The 19,975-nt window shown below is 43.8% G+C and overlaps 1 protein-coding gene across 2 annotated transcripts in view; it reads left to right on the top strand.

The window, feature by feature from the left end:
• The window catches only part of TMEM178B (transmembrane protein 178B), a 220,020-nt gene that overhangs the window by 163,863 nt on the left and 36,182 nt on the right, over positions 1-19,975 (top strand). Inside the window, exon 4 of one of the 2 annotated variants that reach the window (XM_086467872.1) lies at positions 18,793-18,799. The exons of the other annotated variant lie outside the window; for it this stretch is intronic. Within the exon in view, the coding sequence (XP_086323998.1) occupies positions 18,793-18,799 (7 nt within the window). The remainder of the gene's footprint in view (positions 1-18,792; positions 18,800-19,975) is intronic. 2 annotated transcript variants of the gene reach the window in all.

Genomic DNA, 19,975 nt, shown 5'->3' with positions numbered 1-19,975 from the left:
TTTCATTGAAATTTCCATCTCCTGCCCGTCACCCTGTCTCCTACGTGCTTCTTGTCTACCCTGCCTGGTAGAGAGGCTTTCAATAAGAACCTGAGCAGATGGGATCACTGGCTAAGCAGCACTACCCTCAGCTTTGTTCCATGTTTGATGGTTTAAATGTTATGTCTTCATACACAGTGGATAAACACATGGACATACCAAATCCCACCAGCTGCAGAAAGCAGCACTGATCCCCCCAAGAAAAAGATGCTGTGCTTCCCAGTTTTGGCAAGAGGCAATTTGCTGTACACAACTCTGTAGAGCAAATCGCTGATGCTTCAGCAGCCAGACACACGAGCATGTGTGTGTGCACATGCACTTTCTTCCGGGACTTGACAGTTCATACTGTCGGGAGATTAAATTATGCTAGTGGAAAATGGTGTGAGGGAAATAGCCTGAGACAGATTTCTCAGATATTGACCGGTTTTCTGTGAGGCCCGTTAGTGTTAATTCTCTGTTCTTTCACTCCAGTGTTTTCCTCAGTAACGGTTAAGTGCAAAATGTAATTAAGTCAGCATTTTGGGGGTGGCATGTCTAGAGCATTAGCCATGAAAGGCAAGTCTCATAGATTAGCCCCCAGCTCAGGAGAGGTGTTAGGGTTCCGGCTTCTAGAAATGCTGAGCAGTCTGAAACATGGGAAAAATCGATGGGAGCTGTGGAGCTTCAGTTTGTCTGCAACTGGCCCTCGATGTACTGCTGATTTAGCAAAGAGATTTTTTGGTCTGTCCACAGTAAACAAGGTAGCTTTCCTGTCTTTTTTGCTTTTCCTCCAGTTTCTGCCATTTTTATGCCCTCATGCAGACTTCTCCTTCTATTTTCTCTGTCTCAGGTGTTTCCTGTTACCTAGCTTTTACTGTCTGAAAGGTATGCTATTAATTTAAGCTGGTTTTGAGTCTATCTTGACAGCCACCCCCTCTGAGACAACTATTTATGATGGAATAATTCATTCTTTGGAAGTGCCCATACACACATACCTTCCCAATGACTATAGCCCAAACATACAGCAGGGTTAGACAAGACACCTACCCTAACATCATCTGAAAGTTAGAGGCAATGAATCCTGCCCAATCTCTTCTCTGCACATACATTTCAAAGCCTGGAGCACTGTGTAGCCCCAGCCAGATTCTTGCATTAGATCCCCAAAGATGGTGAACACCTGGTGCCAGAGGGTGCTGGGTTTTATTCTGGTTCCCTTAAGGCTGTGGGAACTGAAATTTCTGGCCCGCAGAATAACATACTAGAAGCTCTATAGGGCTGGCTGGCTCCCCTTGTGGCTCTGTGGCTATAGAAATACCTTGAATGTTATTCTCATGCACTTCTCTGGGTGCAGGTTGTGGGGAATGGATTGAATGGGACAGGAGAGCTAGCAGGCAAAAATGGCAAAATAGAAGAATAAAGAAAAAGTAAAAGAAGGAAAATAAGGGGAAAGAGGCAAGATGGAGGAACAAAAAAGAGAAGGGAAGAAAAAGAATGAAGGTAGGAATAAGAAAGATGGGATACAGAGATCAAGGAAGAGGATGAGGAAGGCAAAGGAAGTATATGAGGGAAAATGAAGAAGAGAGAAAATGGGAACCTGACAGGAGAAATGCTTATTAAGAGTTAATTTTCTTCTCAGTGGAATAGTCCTGTTAGGAAAAAGCAGTCATCTACAGACAGCATGTCAGCTCGAAATATCACACAAAAATTAATATTACACTGTGTATGATTTGCTAAATTCCATCCCCTGGGGGACATCTTCTGGCGGAAACAAACTTTGAGTTTGTCAGAATGAGGCTTTCTCTTTGAAGGTAAATTGTTCTGTCTTTGTGTTGTGTACCTGGCAGTGATTCATAAGCTGACAAAAGCTCACACTGGGGAGAGGTAGAGGTGAGAGGTTTTTCCTCTTATCATGCTTGTGTGCTGGGGTGGGAGGGAAGTGGAGGGGCAGGGACATAGTGAGGGAATCTGTGCAGATTAATGCTTCTAAAAAGAAACATCTATAAGAGACTGGTAAGAATAGAAGGATGTGTATGAAAGAGAATAAAAGACAAGATGTAATGGAGAAGTATAACCAGTGAGCAGGGAGGGAAAGATGTCCTCTTCCCTTCCTGTCTGTTCATGACTTAATTCCCTTCTGATGTTTGTTGTTTTACTTGTCTGTTTTCCCTGGCAATTCTTTACGTTCATCTCCTTCTGTATTTCCCTTTTGCCTCTGTTTCCCCATGTTCTGCTACAGCCAAAAGCCTTTTTCCAAACCCATTTCCCTTACGTATCCTTCCTGCCTTTTTGAAAGCTCTCTGTACATAACCAGTATCTCCCTTACTACCTTTTTCTAATAACTTCTCTTTCTTACCCATTTGTGCTTTTTTTCCTGGACTTGTCTTCACTGTCCAGCTATCAGTGATTCTTGCTTTGGTGTTCTCCATAGCCAGATTCCCACTGTTAAATATATATTTATTTATATGTACACACAGATGGATATAATTTATAAAGATGTGTATCATAATAATGTAATTTTTTTTTTTCAGAAAATTGTTCCAAACCAGAACTAGTTAATCTGTCCTTGGGCATAAGGTGAAGCTTGGGTGCTGTTCTCACTGTAGCTGACAAGCTGCCTGCTTTGATGTGAGGATTCAGACTCAAAGATATGAGTGCATTTCTCCAGTGCCTGCTCAAATACTCCTTTCATGCCCAGGAACTGCCCATGACTTGGCAGGATGGAGTCATGGGAATGGCTTGGTTTACTTCAGCACTAACATCATGAGATAGGACTGCTGAATCCCAGCTGCCCCATGCTGATGAAAGCGATGCCAGCATAAAGGTTGTCAAGTGGATCTAGCAGAACAGGATAGGGCAGTGCGAGTTGTCATGGTGAACCATACCGGCTTCAGACACTCATTGCAGCCCCACTCCTCCCCCTTGCCACCCCTCTTCATACTGATCTCTTCTTTGCCCTCACACCCAACAACAGAGACAACTCCTCTCTGTACTGCAAATAAGACATCGTTTTAGCATATGTGCTGAAGGCCCGTGTGACTTGATGCTTTACACCTTGAATTACACTTGTTGAAACTGCATGTAGATAGCTTAACTCATATTTGAGGTGATTGTATTTACTGTATGTAGACAGAGGTTGTTTCTAAGCATTTACAGTGAGAGCATATTGCATCTACACTCACTCCTTAGCCACTTTACTTTGTTGGCGGCCTAGTGTAGATGTGAAGCAAGACTACAAATACTGAATTTTTTCTATTCTGGTTTTCTAAGGAAACAGGGTTTACACACTAACCCTGAGAGAGCAAGTTCATGCCTCTTCTTCCTCTTAATTAAGTTTGAACCTCTTTGGCCAAATTTGTTAGAGAACCCCCTGCAGAGAAGGGTGCTGCATGGCCCACACCTTCTTGAACATCAGACAATCTGTTTGGGAAGGTTGCCCTCAGACGTACATCTGCCGCTGGCCAGGGTCCATTAGTTCCTCTGGTTATGGGACTACGCACTGACATCCTGCTGAGCTCTCTGCTGTGGGGCAGCTGCCCCATGGCTCCAGTCTCTCACTCACCTGCCTCAGGCGGCCCATGCTCTCAGCGCCTTTCCAAAGGCCACACTGCTGTGAGGGTACAGACTCAGTCATGAGAGTAGCAGTGCTTCTCCTGTGCCTTCCCACTACACTTCTTTCTTGCCCAAAACAAAACCCAACCAAATCCAAGTTCTATTATGATATGGCAAGAAGGCTGGGTTACCTCAGCCGTAAGACCTGAGTCATGGCAGGTTACAGAGGGTGAGTGTTCACACAGAGACAGCAGTTTTTCTGGGAGCCCACAGAGAGACCAGAACTGTGGGAAGCATTGACTTTGCAGGTAGCATCCTTGATGAGACCAACAACCCAGCAGCTTATAGCATAGTCAGCCAACAGTATGTGGAAAAAAGTTTCCACATTCTGAGTTTGAAAGTCTCTCCTATTCACATTTCTCACTTGTTACCCTTTTGGTTCATTGAAAAGCCTCCTTTTGCAAAGTCAAAGAGCTCAAGGCCAGATGAGTCAAGACATTGCATGAAGGGACCTTCTGTAGAACACAGGCTATTTCGTTTCATTGACTTCCGCTGGTATGGAGGCTGATAATTTGTGTTCAGTGAAAGCATGTTTTCCAAAAAGGCATCGGCTCTTGATGTGAGGAGACTGAGAAATGGAGAAGTTACTGTTCCTCTTGGTAGTTTGTTCCAGTAGTTAAACACTTGCAGTGTAATTTGTGCCTCATTTCTAGTTTGAAGGTGTCCTGCTTCACTTTCCAGGCTTGTATTCACCCATTTTTCCATAGTCATGCTTATCCACAGTGAACTTTAATCTTCTTCAAGGTCCCTGCTTTCCCAGTTGCAGTCTTTCTTTGTCGATGTGGTCTGTGTTCCTTGGTCCTTGAAATATTACTCTGTATTTGGCTGAATTAAAATATATTAAGTTTGAACAGGTATAATTTAGAAGTGATTTGCTTTATTTTGTATGCATGCTTCTCTACCAGTCTCTGCAAACGTCACCTCAAGTATTTTGCATTTATTTCCACATCAGTGATGAGATGTAAAATCATGTTCTGTTTACTCAGGATCTATGCAGAACTTCACACCAAATCCTCCTACTGAATGATGATTCCCTGTTAATTGTTCCTTTTTGAGATTCCTCAGACAGTCCTCAATCCGTTGAATAGGTACTTCATTGTTAATGTATAATGCAATTTAAATCACAGTAATATGAGGTAGTAAGTCACAAGCTCTACAAAAGCCAAAATTTTTGTAGGTATTCATTTACGTTTGTCAACCAAGTTTGTAATTTAATAAGAGTATGAAAGCATATTGTTTTAAAAAGAATTTGTCCCTATAATCCTATGTTTCTTGGCATGAGTTTTATTGATACCAATTAATTCTTTAAGCATTTAATACTGATTCAGTAATTCTGTGATCTAGCCTGGGAGTGTTGTCAAGCTGAGAACTCTTCCTCCTTCCCCTGCCCTTTTTGACTATTGACTCAACATTAGGAGTCTCCCAGTCATATTGTGTTCCTTGATATTCTACAATATATTAAAAATTAACATCAGAGACCAGGGGTGCCTGTAAACCAGTTTTCTAAGAATTGTGGGTATAGGCTGTCTGGCCTGCAGAACTTGTCACTGGTCCCCAGTATGTTCTTTATTTACTAATGGAATTAATTGCTGACAACTCAGAACACATATATTATATAGCTACAGTAAGGTTATAAGACATTTCGCTACCTTAGCTTTAACAATTTTAACACTTCTAACTAATATCACAGTTCTACTTTTCTCCAGATTTCTTTTGTTCCCAGAGTGTTTCCAGACACCTACATTTTGTCATTCTTAACTCTGTCAGCCAGGCACTTTCCCCTAGTGTCTTCAGCTTCCCTTATCAGTTACTTACACCCCATAACTTTAATTTATGCTGACTGCTACCTGTAACTGCTGCCTTACATTTTACCATATGTTGCTTTTATTTCAAATTACTGCTTTATTTGCCATCAAACCAAGCACTGTTTTCTTATCCAAGGTTGTAAACTTTCTTGACTGTGAGACTAGCATTCTGACTAGTTAGATAACTCTTCCTGTATAAAGTGCTTCCACTTTTCATTCATGTTACTTGTCTAATTTTTGGTCCCTCTCAGTTTCACTCAAATTTTCTCCGAATCCCTTCTCTTGAAGCCTTAAGAGTATTCGTAGGTATCTGCGTGCTTTGTATGCATGTGGGTATGTATGTGTAAGTATTGCTAGTAGGTGCTGACCTTTTGTTGCCCTTATTGATTGTAATCTGGTCATGATAGTGGGTTTCCAGGCAACTGTCATTTTTCAATCCAGTGATTAATTTATCTTCTTCTCATAGGAAGAAAACAGAGAAATATAATCTCTTAATTTAACTTTCCTTCCTAATTTCTTGTTTTTATACTATTCTCCCCTCTGGGATGGGGTTTGTTCTTCTGAACATAGACTCTCTCAGTCTTTAAAATATTTTTTTTTCCAATCTTCTAATAATTGCTCTTTCTGGAACTGACCCTTCTGATTTTTTCTTCCAGTCATATCCTCCATATTTTTTTTTATTAAATTCTTCCCCATCCATGGATGTCATGGATTACTATAATGAAATTACAATATTTCAAGTGTTCTTCTTTGCTCTTTTCTTCATACATCTTGATATTAATTTGTCCTGGAGACTGCTTTTATTGCACACTGAACCGTCCATGGAGTTCATAGATATTTTAGAAACCAGTAGTGTATGCAACAAGTTCAAATGATTCCTTCTGATACCTCGCATTTTTCAGCACTAAGTTTCATTTCTCCTCTTTGTGGTCATTCATTTATCTTCACCAGGTTCAGCTGAAAGTCTTCAGCATCTTCTTTACTCTTGATTAAACGAAATAAATGGTGTTGTTTGAAGGTTTAATGACCTCCCTCTTCACTCCTTTTCGTAGATCTCTATTAAACATGTTTATGTAAAGTACTAAACAAATACCAGAAATCTCAGATCTTTTGCCATGCAATGTTCCTGCTGCTTCAAAGACAGAGAAGAAATCTTTTGAGGTTCCCAAATGACTTTTAAAATCCGGAGTTAGGAACCATTCTGCTGACCTGTTGTTCACTGGCTGGGTAGTGCTGAAATCCCCTTCTCCTCAGCCACTAAAAACTTCTCTTTTCACTTAATTTTCTCTTTGGAGAAATGTCCTCCTTTCTCCTAACAGTTAATTTCAGAAGAGTTTTGATAACAATGAGATAAACAGTGTCAGATCAGCCAAGAGCACTTTCCTGTTAATAAACCAAATAGACATTTTCACAGGAGGTCATCAAATACCGATTTGTCATTATGGACAATATGCACCAAATTCACCTTTCGTTTACCTAATTTCAGCAAAGCCGCAGTAGGATAATGAGAGTAGAATTTAGCTAAAGGTGCAGTTTTTATTTTCACATGTAGCTGCCCTCAGCTAAGTGACGAGTAAGGAGCCTGTGTGAAAAAGTCCTGATTATTCGTGGTGTTGAGCGCTCTTCCCTGCCCTGCCCTCCACTTCCCATCGTGGCTGCAGTGATCGGCTAAGTGGTGCTAGAGTGATGGATGTCATCCTTTGCTGGGAGTGTGAATTGTCATTCAGACAGGAAAGCACTGGCTTTTACTTTTCGTTTTTTCCTTGCTTGGATTTATGTGGGCAATTGTCAGCAGGACACTTTTTGGATCTGAAATTGGGTCTGCGGAGGGCTTTCTCTGCTGAAAGCCGTGACGTGTGTTCAATCAATCACAGTTATAAACAAAGGACATCTGTATAAGCTAGGCCTCACAGCTCAGTATAACTGACATTAAAAAGAACTTTAAAAATGTTTAATTTGAGAGGAGTGGGCTGTTTACGGGAATGAAGCCTGCATGAAAATAAAAAGTCTGTGGAGTATCACTGTTGTTTGCTCCCTGCACAGGATGGAGAAAGATAAGGAAAGGAAAGTGAGAAAAGTACCCGTGGCACATCTCTGCCAGCTTTCAGTTGCAGTCAGGCAGTAAGTCCACGCATGCATCAGTTCTGATGAGCTGATAAACAAATCTATCAAATTTGCCAAGTCTGTGGGAATCCCAGGCTGTCTAATGGTAGATGGAGGTAGGGGTTGCAGCAGGATGGCATTTACTATAGCTGGGAGCTGAAATACAATAATAATATAGTAATAAATATGTTGCTGCTCCAGCAGAGAGAGCAGAACTACTGGGGCTGCATGAAATTTGGGTATAAAAGGGGTGACAGTGGGAGACCTGGAGGATATTTAGCATAAGGCAGCAGGAGATATCCAGGAGCTTAGGAGATGTGGCAAATGGAGGAGGTTGCAGTCTGTGAAGCACAGTAGTCCAAAACTCAGATCATATGTTACATTCAAAATGAAAATGATACATGTTTTGGATAATGTTATAATTTTATCATTGTGTTTAGTAACTGGACGAAATATTTGGCCTCTCTGTGGAGTAATACCCCCTTTAATGTACCATCTGCTGAACGTGCAAGTAGGTACACACATGTTGTACCACCCATTCTCTTTTTGCTTTCAAGGAGAATTAGTTTTGAGTCAGGGACATTTTAGGTGATATTGTATCACCTTAAAAGTTTTGTAAGATGTGCTGTAAATCGTGACTTGTCTGTGCATCCAGTCTGTGTACTGTGTGGCAAAACCTGAACTGACATGCTCATCTGCATGGGAACTGACATCACACCATACAGAGGCCACTGTGAGGGTCTTCAATTCAAGAGTGTTTGGCACCAAAGTTGTTTTGACCTTCTCTCTAAATATGTATTAACTTAAACACAGACATAAACAGCTGAGGAGAGAAGTGACGTGAGCATTCAATGCTTGGTAAGTCTGACAGGAAGGATCAGCAGCAGCTTCTGCGCACACAGAATTGCGGAGACAATTTCACTGATATGAGCAAACTCATGTTGATGACTCGGGTGAGAAGACAGAGAAAGAGAGGACCGGACAACATGACATTTCAATTACATCAGCGTTTAAAAAAACTATTTAAGGAAGTAGATGGAAAAGGATAGGGAAAACAAAACCAAAACAAAACAACAGTCCCCAGGAGCTCTGTGGCATTAATCTAACCTTCAGCATGACTGAAAACTGCGCAGGCAGGTGAGCAGAATTATTGATGTTTGAAGTAATTACTTCAGCAGGCGCTGCTATCAAAATTCATAGTGATTGATTTCCCACTAGTCAGCTTATCTCTCTGAGAACAAGTTCACTGGAAAGCAGCTTATAACCCCTTCCTAATAAGCCATGGCACATCAGTGGAGAAAATGGCGTCAGGCTCATTTTGTTTTGCATTCACTGCTGCTAAAGGTTGAATCATTCAAAATTTTAAGACGCCAGGCTCTTTTCTCCTCCAGACAGCCTACAAATACAGAGATCTGCACTCCCCAAGCAACCCACCCTTGGCGTCCTAGGTATAGTGTGAACTGAAGGAGACTTTCAAGCTGAATTTCTTTCAGTGACAACAGGGAAAAGTCGTATCTGAACACACACGCAGACCATAACTTTAAAGATGGGCCTCAAATATGGAATATTTTCTTCAGGCTGACTGGGAGCTGGTTAAATCAGGACACTGGAGGGTATCATTGAGGTGCCTACCCTTAGGCCACACCAATGTTTTCACTGTTTACACATTGAGCAGCATCAGCTTAAATCCCCGTTCCCACAAGCTATGGATCCAGGTCTGAATCTGGGGTAAAGTCTTTAAGGTCAGGTTGGATGAAGATACAGGCTCTGCTGGGGCTATTTTCACCAGAAGACCTAGAAGACACGATCCATGTCATCGCAGTTATCTGCAGCAAGGGACCACAGTGTTGTGATGAGAATGCAATTAAATATCTCTCACGTCCAAGATATCCTGAATGACATTAGGGAACAAGGAATTACTGTCCATGGCATTGCAGCAAATATTCAGGCAAACGTAGCCTCTACCTCACCTCTGGACATAGGTGCATGACTTACAGAGAAGGCCTGTCGAGCTGGAGCGAGAAGGGCTCTCTTTTCCCCCATCCATTTTTTAAAAAAGCCATGGACTGGAAAACAGCAGCCAAGACATGGACCCCTAGGACTAGTTCAGCGTCCAGAAGAGCTTGGACCTTTACCTTTGCTTCTCCTCCAGCCTCGGTTGATTGGCAGTCCTCTGCCCCCGTAGATCAAAGCTTAGGAAAAAATTAAATGAGGGTCAAGTGCGAAGAGACTGAACTATCGGTCTCCTGGATTTTCATCAGTCTGTGTCAGGACGTACGTCATCTGAAAAGTGTTTTTCCTTTTCCTTTTGGCTTGTTTCCCCTGCACAGAGAGCCAGAATGCTTCCTTGTGCAGACAGTTGTTTCACCCTGCCATCTGGCAGGGTGCACGCACATGGGAGGCAAATGGTGCTATTTGTCAGCAAGCAAAAGGATTATTTGCTGGATCAGTTTTATGGAGGAAAAGAGAGGGAAGAAGAGGGTGCAGGAAAACCATTTTGTACAATTGGCAGGAACAGGAGCTAGGTGAGATAATTTCTTAGGGCAGAGGTGAGCTGCTCCTTCCAGGACCCAGTAGCTGTCTGCTTAGCAACCTTGCATGAGAGGGAGAGGTGAAGGCAGGAGGGGAGCTTTCACGGAGAATTTAAATGACAACTTTTTTAGAGCTTTGGAAAGATTTGGGCTAGTTTTTTCTTTCACTATTTTCCCATTTAATGAACACTTGAGTCTCCTGGTCTTTGGTGGCTAATACATATGCAATACATGTGGGTGTCTGGCTCCCTGTGGGTATATCACTTCCCCTGGCATGCCCGTGGGTTCCCAGCCTGGAGCCTTTTGGTTTGCACCAGTGAAGATGGACGGGGTGACATCGCAGCAGCATCACACTTCCAGAGGTATGCGGTATCTCACAGTACCCCGTTATGAAACACCAATACAACTACGCCTCTATTGTACGGTCAGTGCTAATCTTGCACCCTGCTCTGTGCTACCCTTTGGGGCATAGCTTGGTCCTCTTGGCCTGCAAAGAGGGAGTTAATATTAGAAGGGAGACAGATCTCCATCCAGAGCTCCTCAGGATCCATCCAGCTCCTCATCCGAAATACCTAAGTGTGTCATGATACATAAACACATTGCAGTTCTTCTCTGGCAGCAGCAGTGTCCAGGGCTCCTTCTGCTGCTCATCTGCACTGTTTAGGCATGGGATGGAAACGTCCACAAGCCCCTTTGCTAGAAAAGCCCTCAGCATGTGGCAGTCCTAGTAAGGGATCTCCAGGTTGCACGAAGAACACGTCCCAGCAGTTCCAGGTGGCCTGTTACCCTTCAGATGCAGGGCAACCCTTTCTTCTCTCAACTCTACCCAGCAGACTCTGGAGACATCAGAGGCTCTACTAGATCCTGTGTGTACTTTCGTTCTCTTGGGCTTCTTCATCTGCATTCTTGTGAGCTACCAGGGCCTCAGGCACTGTTGATATGTGCCACTACACACGTCTCTGCTCTTTTGTGGGCCTCACACCATGGTCTGCAAACCAGTATGTCAACCTTGGGTTTTGGCCCACTTTCCCAATAGGCTTCTCTGCTCTTTTTATCCTTCTGGGTTTCCAGTGCAGTGGGCTACAGCAGAAACCAAATTCCTGCATCGTCCTTCTGGCTTGTAACGTTGTGCTTCTGTTTCAGTGCCTGGTTCCCTGGTCAGTGTACGGTGATCCTCATGGTCCACGGGAGCCTGGCAAGGGTGGGGGAGCAGATGGTCACAATAGCACAGTGAGGTTATATGAAAACTGCCTCTGACGGGGGCACATTTGTCTTGGAAACACAGAGATGACTGCATCTTGTCACAGCTAAGGAGGAAGGTGCTAAAGCTAGATGAGGATCCAGCTGGTTTCCCTTGCAGGACACACACCTTTTATCCCCTCAAACCTTCAACATATTGCCTGCGTGTTTGCATCTCTTTCCACTTGTCTTTTTGGATGGGTGCTGCGGCAGCTCAGCTCTCCGATTCCAACAGAGTCAGGAGGTGAAGCGCAGAATGCAGACCGGATGGTTCCCCCATCGGGCTGGAAAGCTTCTCTCTTTCTGTAATTGTTTCTGACGTTTCACCTGTCACATCCTGAGCTGCTTCTGGGGGGTGATAAAATGTTTGGTTCTCTGAACGTGTAGCCAGTACGCTGTGTTCCCTGTCGACAAGAGATCAAAGATGTCAGAGCTCTGGAAAAGACAAAAAAGAGAGATTGAAAAGCAAAATACATAAAAAGAGAGAGACATGGAGAAGGAGAACAAAGTCAAGTAGAAATAGGAACAATTGCCTAGAGACAGGTGGACAGATGCTTAGCACACCAGATAGACAGACGACTGTGGCAGAAAGACAGCATGCTCCTTGCTGTTCTTGGGCTGTAATTATCAGCTATTTAGGCAGTAAGCCCAGGCAAACCAGTTATTACTAGTATTCAACAGCTCAGAGGTGAAGCCCAAGGCAGTTAATGCCCTTTGAGAACTGGGGACTAACTACAATGAGCACTGATTTTAAGCAGAGTGTTTGTGGGGAAGGGTGGATTAGGACTTTCTCATATAAGGAAGGAGAGGTGGAATCTGCTGTAGAGGAGGTCCCCATGGATGAGCAAAACGGGTATGAACTCCAGCAGAGCTAGAAACTGTGAGCGGGGAGCGACTACTGATCACATCTTCTCTACAAGCAGCCCCTTTTCTTTAGAGGAGAAATTGCTGTCTGAACTGACAAGAGTTCTTCTGTGAAAGCAGAAGTACTCAGATACATAGCCAGGAGAGCAGAAAAAAACCTCATGGTCTGTGAAGGGCAGCAGCACCTCATTCCTGGAGTTTTTTTGGTCTGGTGTAACTGTAGTATCTGAAAAGGAGACAAGTCTCTTACTATGGGATGGAGGGAAGGAGAGAAGAAGAAGTAGATGGAGGGAAGTGCACTTTTGTGGCTGGAGGGCTGAAGTCCAGGAGCAGGACTCACCCCTTCCAAGTGTCCATTTCTTGCCTTAACTAGAAGACCATGCTTCTGCTGGTCTGGTCCTATAGCGATGGAGGGCACTTGGCACAGCATTACAAGACTCTGGCCACTTAGGTTTTTCAGGGAAATACAGAAGAGTATCCTAAAGGAAACCTTTCAAAAAAACTACTGAAAAACTGTGTAGTCTGCAGTCTCATATTTCAGCATTAATAGCTATATGTGCACAGTTGCTGTCTACACATACACATGCCCACAGGTCTAGCTGTGTGTCATGAGTCTGATGCTTGACTGCTGTAAAGCATTGCCGCTCCACTGAGTCAGTGGAGCGGTGCTGATCTGCCTTTACTCAGGATCTAACCACTCATGGTGTTAGTAAACAGCCATGTGCAGCATCCTGGCTTGTGTGATGGCTCAACAGCTGGCGCTGGGCACTCCCGAGTCAGAAACCTTGAGAAAACACAAAGTCCCAGGCACAGGGAATTCTTTCTGTCAAGGCAGCCTGAATCTCAGGTTTTCTCCTGACACTGAGTGTCCACCCACTGCTCTTTGGCTTGGAAAATAAAGTGAGAACAACTGAGATGAGAACTGTATGGAGTTGTTACGTTGGGATACTTTCCTCTAGATCTCAAGCATGTTTGGGGGTGAACAGCAGAGCCAGCAGCTTATGGCTCAATATACACAAATTAATAGTGTATTTTTGTGTTTCTAACTAGCCCCTCAAGCACAGCACAGAACCTGCTTGGAAACCCCAAGCTTGTGAATTGCTGCTTCACTGTGAAGCCTATTCTGATAGTGAGAAGGGAAGTCTTTTGAAGAAGCCACATATGTGAAATGGCTGTTAATCCTCTTTAAAACTCCCACATTTTTTGTTATAGTCTCCTGGAAAACACCTTCCTTTATACTTCTAGCTGTATTTTTCATATAAACTTGCTCTTCACAATTTTAAAGGAACAGCTGGCATGCAGTAAAGGAGGAAGGGGGAGAAAAGAGGCAAAAGAGAAAATCTACCTCCCTGAGATCTGAAAGGGCTGAGAAGGGAGAAGGTGGTTGAGTGAAAGGGAGCTGGTGGCTGCAGCGAAGGAGGCTCTTTCATCCCACAGCAGTGAAGCGGTGCAGAAAGGGGCCTGGTGATAGCAGATGTTGTGGGGGGAAAAGCAGTGAGGAAAATACTACTTTCAGCAATGCAAGTTTTGTAAGTTCTTCCACCATTGCAAGCAAAGTACCCGTGCCCAGGAGGCCCACTTCTGATTTGGGGAAGCCTCCACTAGGCTGAAGAACTAGGCAGTATGCAGCTGCTGCATAGCTAACCTTACTGAATAAATCAGGTGACTGACACTTACTGAGTGGGGCATGGAGACACCCGCATGTTGAAACGGGTAATTAAGGTAAATGTTTGAGTTCTCTGACCCACTTACTTATTAGTTCAACCTGCAGCTTTTCTCAAGAGTAACACAGTCCCGAAGCAGAGCTTTAAAGCTGACTCAGTGAATGATGCTGAGATTTCTTTTCCTTTCAGATCTAGCAACATTAGTAAGAACCAAGCAAACTGGGGAGCGGTGGAGGCACTGTGTTCTTTACACCACTGGCTCGGATCAGAGCTGCACTCTGTGCTGTGCAGCCACCTGTCAGAAACCCTTAGGCTTTCTGCTACACAAACTGTTGGAGATGCTTGAAAATGGAGTGGTTTCCTGCACTGATTTAATCTTTATTTTATTATTTTTATTTTACTACATCTATTGCTTTCCTCCAGATATTTTGAACACAGCTAGAAATTCATAGGGCTTGATTGCTTATTTTCTCTTTTACTTTAGATCCTGGTGTGGCATCAGTACACCAATTGTGATTTATTAGGTCCATGCTGTTGCCTGACCAGTAAAACAGCCCAGTGTGTTTGCTTGGGACTATTCCTCCATTAAGTGGAGTCCTGTCCTGCACAGCAGGTGCATATGGATGTTTTATTTCTTCCTTTCAAGCACTTGCTCTAGTCACTTTTGAGGAAGATGGCATGGCAATGTGACAGTTGGCTTTTTCTGATACAGTAGTTTCTGTAATCACTACATTTCACTACATTGGGTTTTAGTCTGGCAATAAGAGAGCTTTTTAAAAGATACACATTTAAATGTCAGAGAAGAGAAGACCTGTGTAAGATGTTTGGAAATGTGATGTCCTCTGGATGCCTCACCAGACCTTCAGAAACAGAGCTGAGGCTGTCCTGGGTTAATCCTGTGTAGCTTTGTGCTGAGTCTGCTATGTGAGGAGATGGGATTTGGGAAGTTTATTGAGTGCTGTGGGAATGTTCATGGGTACAGACATGATAAATGAAGCTAATAGATTGTGTCTCTTCTGTCAGCTTTATGTCTTGATTTACAGAGCTTCCAGTGGTTTAGAGCCCCACAGTATTAGAATTCCAGAACATGCAGAATTTGCCTACTTTGGGATTTGATCCAAAACTCTTCCATTGTACGCTGAAAAGCTTGATAACTTTTGCAGCAGATAGTTTGAAGCATTTCTTATTCACAGAATCATAAAATGGTTTGTGTTGGAAGGGACCTTGAAGATCATCAAGTTCCAACCCCCCTGCCATGGGCAGGGACACCTTCCACTAGACCAGGTTGCCCAAAGCCCCATCCAACCTGGCCTTGAACACTGCCAGGGAGGGGGCAGCCACAGCTGCTCTGGGCAACCTGTGCCAGTGTCTCACCACCCTCACAGTAAAGAATGTCTTCCTAATACCTAATCTAAATCTTCCCTCTCATTCCTTTGCAAAAAAAAAAAAAAATGGAGGGAAAACTGTTGTGTTGCTGTAAACAAAACAACAAAAAAAAGATGTTTGGAGAAAAGTCTTGCTTTTTTGATCTCTGGGGTTGTTAGAAAATCAGGCTTAGAGCAGAAATAGCAGGTGCTTTTGTCTAGTCCGTGTCAAATAAGTAAGGGCGTGAGAGTGGAAAAAGGAGTTTACTTAGAAAGAAAAGTAACCATTTGCCCCCAAATTCTGCTAAGCACTTTAAAAAATAATTTGGAAGAGCAAATCAGGAATGTCTCTTTATTCAGCAGGCTGGGTAGTGATTTTAGATGCTGACTCTGCTGGCAGTTTGACACCATTTTTTCTCCAGTCTGCTCCACTCTATCTTTGGAGGGAGGGAGTGGAAGCTCCCAGTAGCATCACTTGAAGCTCCACTCTGCTCCCCATCCCTCCCTCCCTCCCTTCTCCCCTCTCACTCTGCCTCTTTGTGCCGCATGTTCCCTTTTCAAAAAGTAATTTCATGGCTCATGCACTTAAGATTCCATCAGAAAGTCGAGTCTTTGATCAGGCAGACAGACGCCCTGCTGGGATTTCATTGGCAAATCACAATTCCCTTAATTAAGACTATGTGTCTTTATATCACTAAACTGATTCCAGCTGGGTCCCTGCTCGTTTTACATCCAGATTTACCTAGACTATGGATTCTCACCCCCTGCGACTCTGGAGGAACAAAAACCATTTAAAGTCTTTTCGTTTCCAGCTTCTCCCTCCAGCTGCTTCTCCCCACCGGTGCAGCAGTTGGTGTGGGCTGGGAACTAAATCTCTCCCTCAGTCTTGTTTCCACTCTCCTCTGAATCGGGAGGTATGGTCGTGTGAGGGATTTGCTCTGTTTCTCTCCAGCACATGGAAGCTGGGAATGAGTAGTACAAAGGGAATTGAACTTGCCTGGTGGTTTTTTTTCTTTTCAGAAGCCATATTTTTACTGACAGTCAAGAAGTTGACAAAATTCAGCATAGTCTTCTCCTCCTTCCCGACTTTCTTTAGCTGTCAATTAAAGATGAGGCAGGTTAAGAGTGCTTGCTTATGGTAATCACAGGTCCTGTGTGGGAGGGACTTGGGTGACATTTCTGCTGTGCTGGGTTTGCTTGTTGTATTAGTCATGCCAAGGTGAACATTTCTCCGGAGAGAAAACACACAATCAATGACTCCTGACTTTAAAGTGTGTGGTCTGCTCTGGCCAAGGAGATAACGCTCTGGGGGGAGTTTCGGTGGGCAATGTTGTTTTTCCCTCAGTCATCTGCATTTTTCCTTCCTCCTCCTTAATTTCCTCGTCTCCTCTGAGCAGTGCCCTGACACCTTCTCCAGGGAGAAGAAGCTTCCATAGCAACCTGCTAACGGCACTAATTACAGGATGGTAGCTAGCATGGCAGCTGCGAGGCAGCACCCAGCCTCTGACCCGAGAGCCCAGCCGTTCCCCTCTGTCACGATGCCTGTCTGGAGGGGGCGGAGGAGATTCAGGGATGGGGCTTCTCAGTGCACCAACCCCAGTGGTACCAGTGCACTTGCCATGCACTAGAGAGAGAAGTCTGGCTCCTCTGGAGCATCCTCTGGAGTAAATCCTTTAGGCATTTTCAAAAGCACCTGTGGGGAGATGTCAGGGACTAACAAACATAACCACGGTTTGAGAAATATCCCCGTAAATGTAATTGCAGGCGGGTGCAGTCAGACTCTGCCCTGCCTGCGGGCGGTGGCTGCCCCTGTGTGAGGCTCACGAGACGCCACCCTTGGGCTCTGAGCATCCCTACAAGTGACAGCTCCGTGGCCAGAAAACCTGACTGCTGGCTGAACAGCAGCAGATAGTCTACAGTACATGGGAGGCTGTTGGCTGCTTATGCAGTCATGCCTAAAATTAAGAAATAGCCAGCAAACAGGGCAACTTTAATGGCTAGCAAACCCTGACCTGGCATTTCCTGAAGCTGAGCTGTCCATTTAATAAGTGAATCCAGTCTCGACTCAGGGTACATTCTCTTCTACAGATGGATTCATCTTCAGTTTTATCATATGGAATTCTTCGCTTGAAAATGCCTACTTAATTACGTGCCAGCAGAGCTTCAAACCCTGTCTCGGGGATGTGGTGACTTTGTAATAGGCCATAGCAGAGCTTGAGATTAAAGGGGCTTCATTTTAAGGGTCTGCTGTATTTCCAGCTATTACTCCCAGCAAGAGAGTTTTAGTTCAGTCACTCAGGCTACAGTCTGAGCTAAACCTTATTTAGCTCTTCACATGCTAATAAAAATGTTCACTGAAAACCATAATAGGACTTCGCACTTAGATGGATCTTTGATTTGAGGATTCCAAAGCTCCTTTTAATAACAATTGCTGATTACGACTCCATGGTAAGGCCAGATTAGATCAAAAGGGGTTCAGGATCTCTGTTTTGTTCGAAAAACAGAACAAACCTATCCCAAATGATTAGAAAGTACATTTTGTGGCTAGAAAATTAATTTTATGAGCACTTATAAATAACTGGATAATTGATTTTTTTTTGGTTAAAAATCATTTAAAATCTCATACTTTATAGAACATTAACATCTATGTTTACTTTTGTCTTGTGCCAAATCATCTTAATGGAATGGTAGAGATACGTTAAACTTATATATAGTTAAATTTAATTTGTATCTTGCTTATAGGCTCTAGGTAAATAAATTAGGATGTAATTATGCTAAATTATTAATGGTTGCTGTGTCTAGATGCTGTGGTTATCAGGGTCTGTGCCAGACTCAGGCCACTTGGAGGTTCAGACAAAGGAGCCCAAACAGTCGTTGTGTTTCCTCTGTGGCTTATTGAACACAGTGGGATGGTGGGCTGCAGGGACTTGGTGGTACTGTGGAGGCCCCTCCCCCAACGGAAGAGGTCTCGGTTGGCAGGGGTACGCCAGGACCCAGAAACCTACAGTGGCTTGGGGATGGTAGCCCTGTGGCTTGGGCATGGCTGCTGGGAGGATGGAGCCTGGAGCGCAGAGACACTGGGGCTCAGCTGAGCATCCTCTGCACCCCTCACTGTAGTGGCGGGCTCGTTCATATTGCCCCTAGACAAAAACATCGATCAAAGGTGAAAAGCCAAGGTCCCTACCGTGCTTTGGGTGTGTGACACCACAGCAATGCAGTGAACATGTCCTAAAAAGGTTAAATTAGGAGGGGCGATGTAAAACTGGTGCTTCAGGTCATCAAGCCATCAGAAATATCAGAAGGTAGGATTCTCTTTGGCTTTCCAACACATTGGCTTATGTGTGATATTTTTTTAAAAAAAAACATGATTAAAACAAGCACGGTAAGAAAATTGCTAAGCAAAACATCAAGCGGTATTACAGTTAAGAGTATCGGTAACTTATGGGTAAAAATAGAGGACAATATCAAACAGCAGAAATCCAGGATATTCATAGCTGAGTTTATGCGTAAGAAAAAAGCAACTACATTAAGTTAAGAAATGCAGAGATAAGGCACCCAAGCTGTCTTACCTCAGCCCTGGAGAGACTCCAGGAAGGGAGAAAGTGAAAAATCAATGATGCTGCATTTTACCAACAATTTAAATCTCATCTGGGACCATAAAGACTGATGTCACTCTTGTCCACACTGAACCGTAATCATTGCATCTGGCCTCTGACTTCCCTAATATTTTCTTTTGACCTAATAAGGAATCTGATATCTGACTACAGTTTTTCAGATGTCTTAAAAGTCACTGGGAGGGTGTTAAGATGTGTCAACCCAGAAAGAGAGAGAAAGGAGATGGGAGGAAATTATAGGGGAACGTTAGAAAGGGAAGGGAGGCGTGCATTAAGAGAGGAAGTGCGAACGACGATGAAAAACCAGAGTGCTACGAGGCAGAGAAGAGCAGGTAGAGAAAAGGAGGGGATTTGCACCAGAGATGGGGATATAGGGACAGAGAGGAGGAAAGGTGGGGAGGGAGCCGGAGGGGGCATGTTGGCAGCAGTAAAGGTATGTTTTCTTAAAATACAGATATTTGCATGCATTGGACATGCATCTTGGTTCTCTAGGTGGACAGGCCACAGTTAAAGAAAAGGAGAATGGGATCCTGGATGCTGATAAAAAACGCCCCATCTTTTGGTGACTGACCATTTGGCAGGGTAGGCTCTTTTAAAGGGCATATCATTGAGGCATAGCTGTCTGCCTTCTGCTCTGCTGCTAAGAACTAAGGGCAAAAGGGAGCTAAATCATGCTGGCAACCTAGTGGAGTGCAGCAGAAGTGAATCCTGGCCCCTGGATCACTTCCTGACACAGTGCGAGTTTTCTGGAGTTTTTTTCTTATTGCCTGTACATGAGCACTACACGACTGGGAAGAAAGCTGTTCTCTCCCAATCAAAAGATGCTTTTTCCATCTATCACAAGTGTATTACTGTATCTGTCTCCTGCTCTGTACTGGGCTGAGGCATGTGTTTTGATATGCAAACATAACAGACCTGCCTACAATCTTTTCATTACCTTTAGGTATTTCATACTGCACGATGAGATCAAAGAGGTTAACTGCGTTAGGAATCTCCTAACCACAGCTTTTCGGAAACGTGCGACTGTTAGCAATGCTCAGTGGGCCTTTCCCTCCGTTTGTTCCCCCTCCTTTGCATATGTACCCATCACAGCTTCAAACGCTGCATCAGATCTGGAGAGACCCATTAGGAAGTGAGCAAACCAGCCAATACAGGCAAACTGAA

This window comes from Leptosomus discolor, chromosome 1 (genome assembly GCF_034619465.1).
Source record: "Leptosomus discolor isolate bLepDis1 chromosome 1, bLepDis1.hap2, whole genome shotgun sequence".
NCBI classification, from domain to species: Eukaryota; Metazoa; Chordata; class Aves; order Leptosomiformes; family Leptosomidae; genus Leptosomus; species Leptosomus discolor.
The sequence above is the reverse complement of the archived record's forward strand: the minus strand, read 5'-3'. Positions and strand labels throughout refer to the sequence as shown.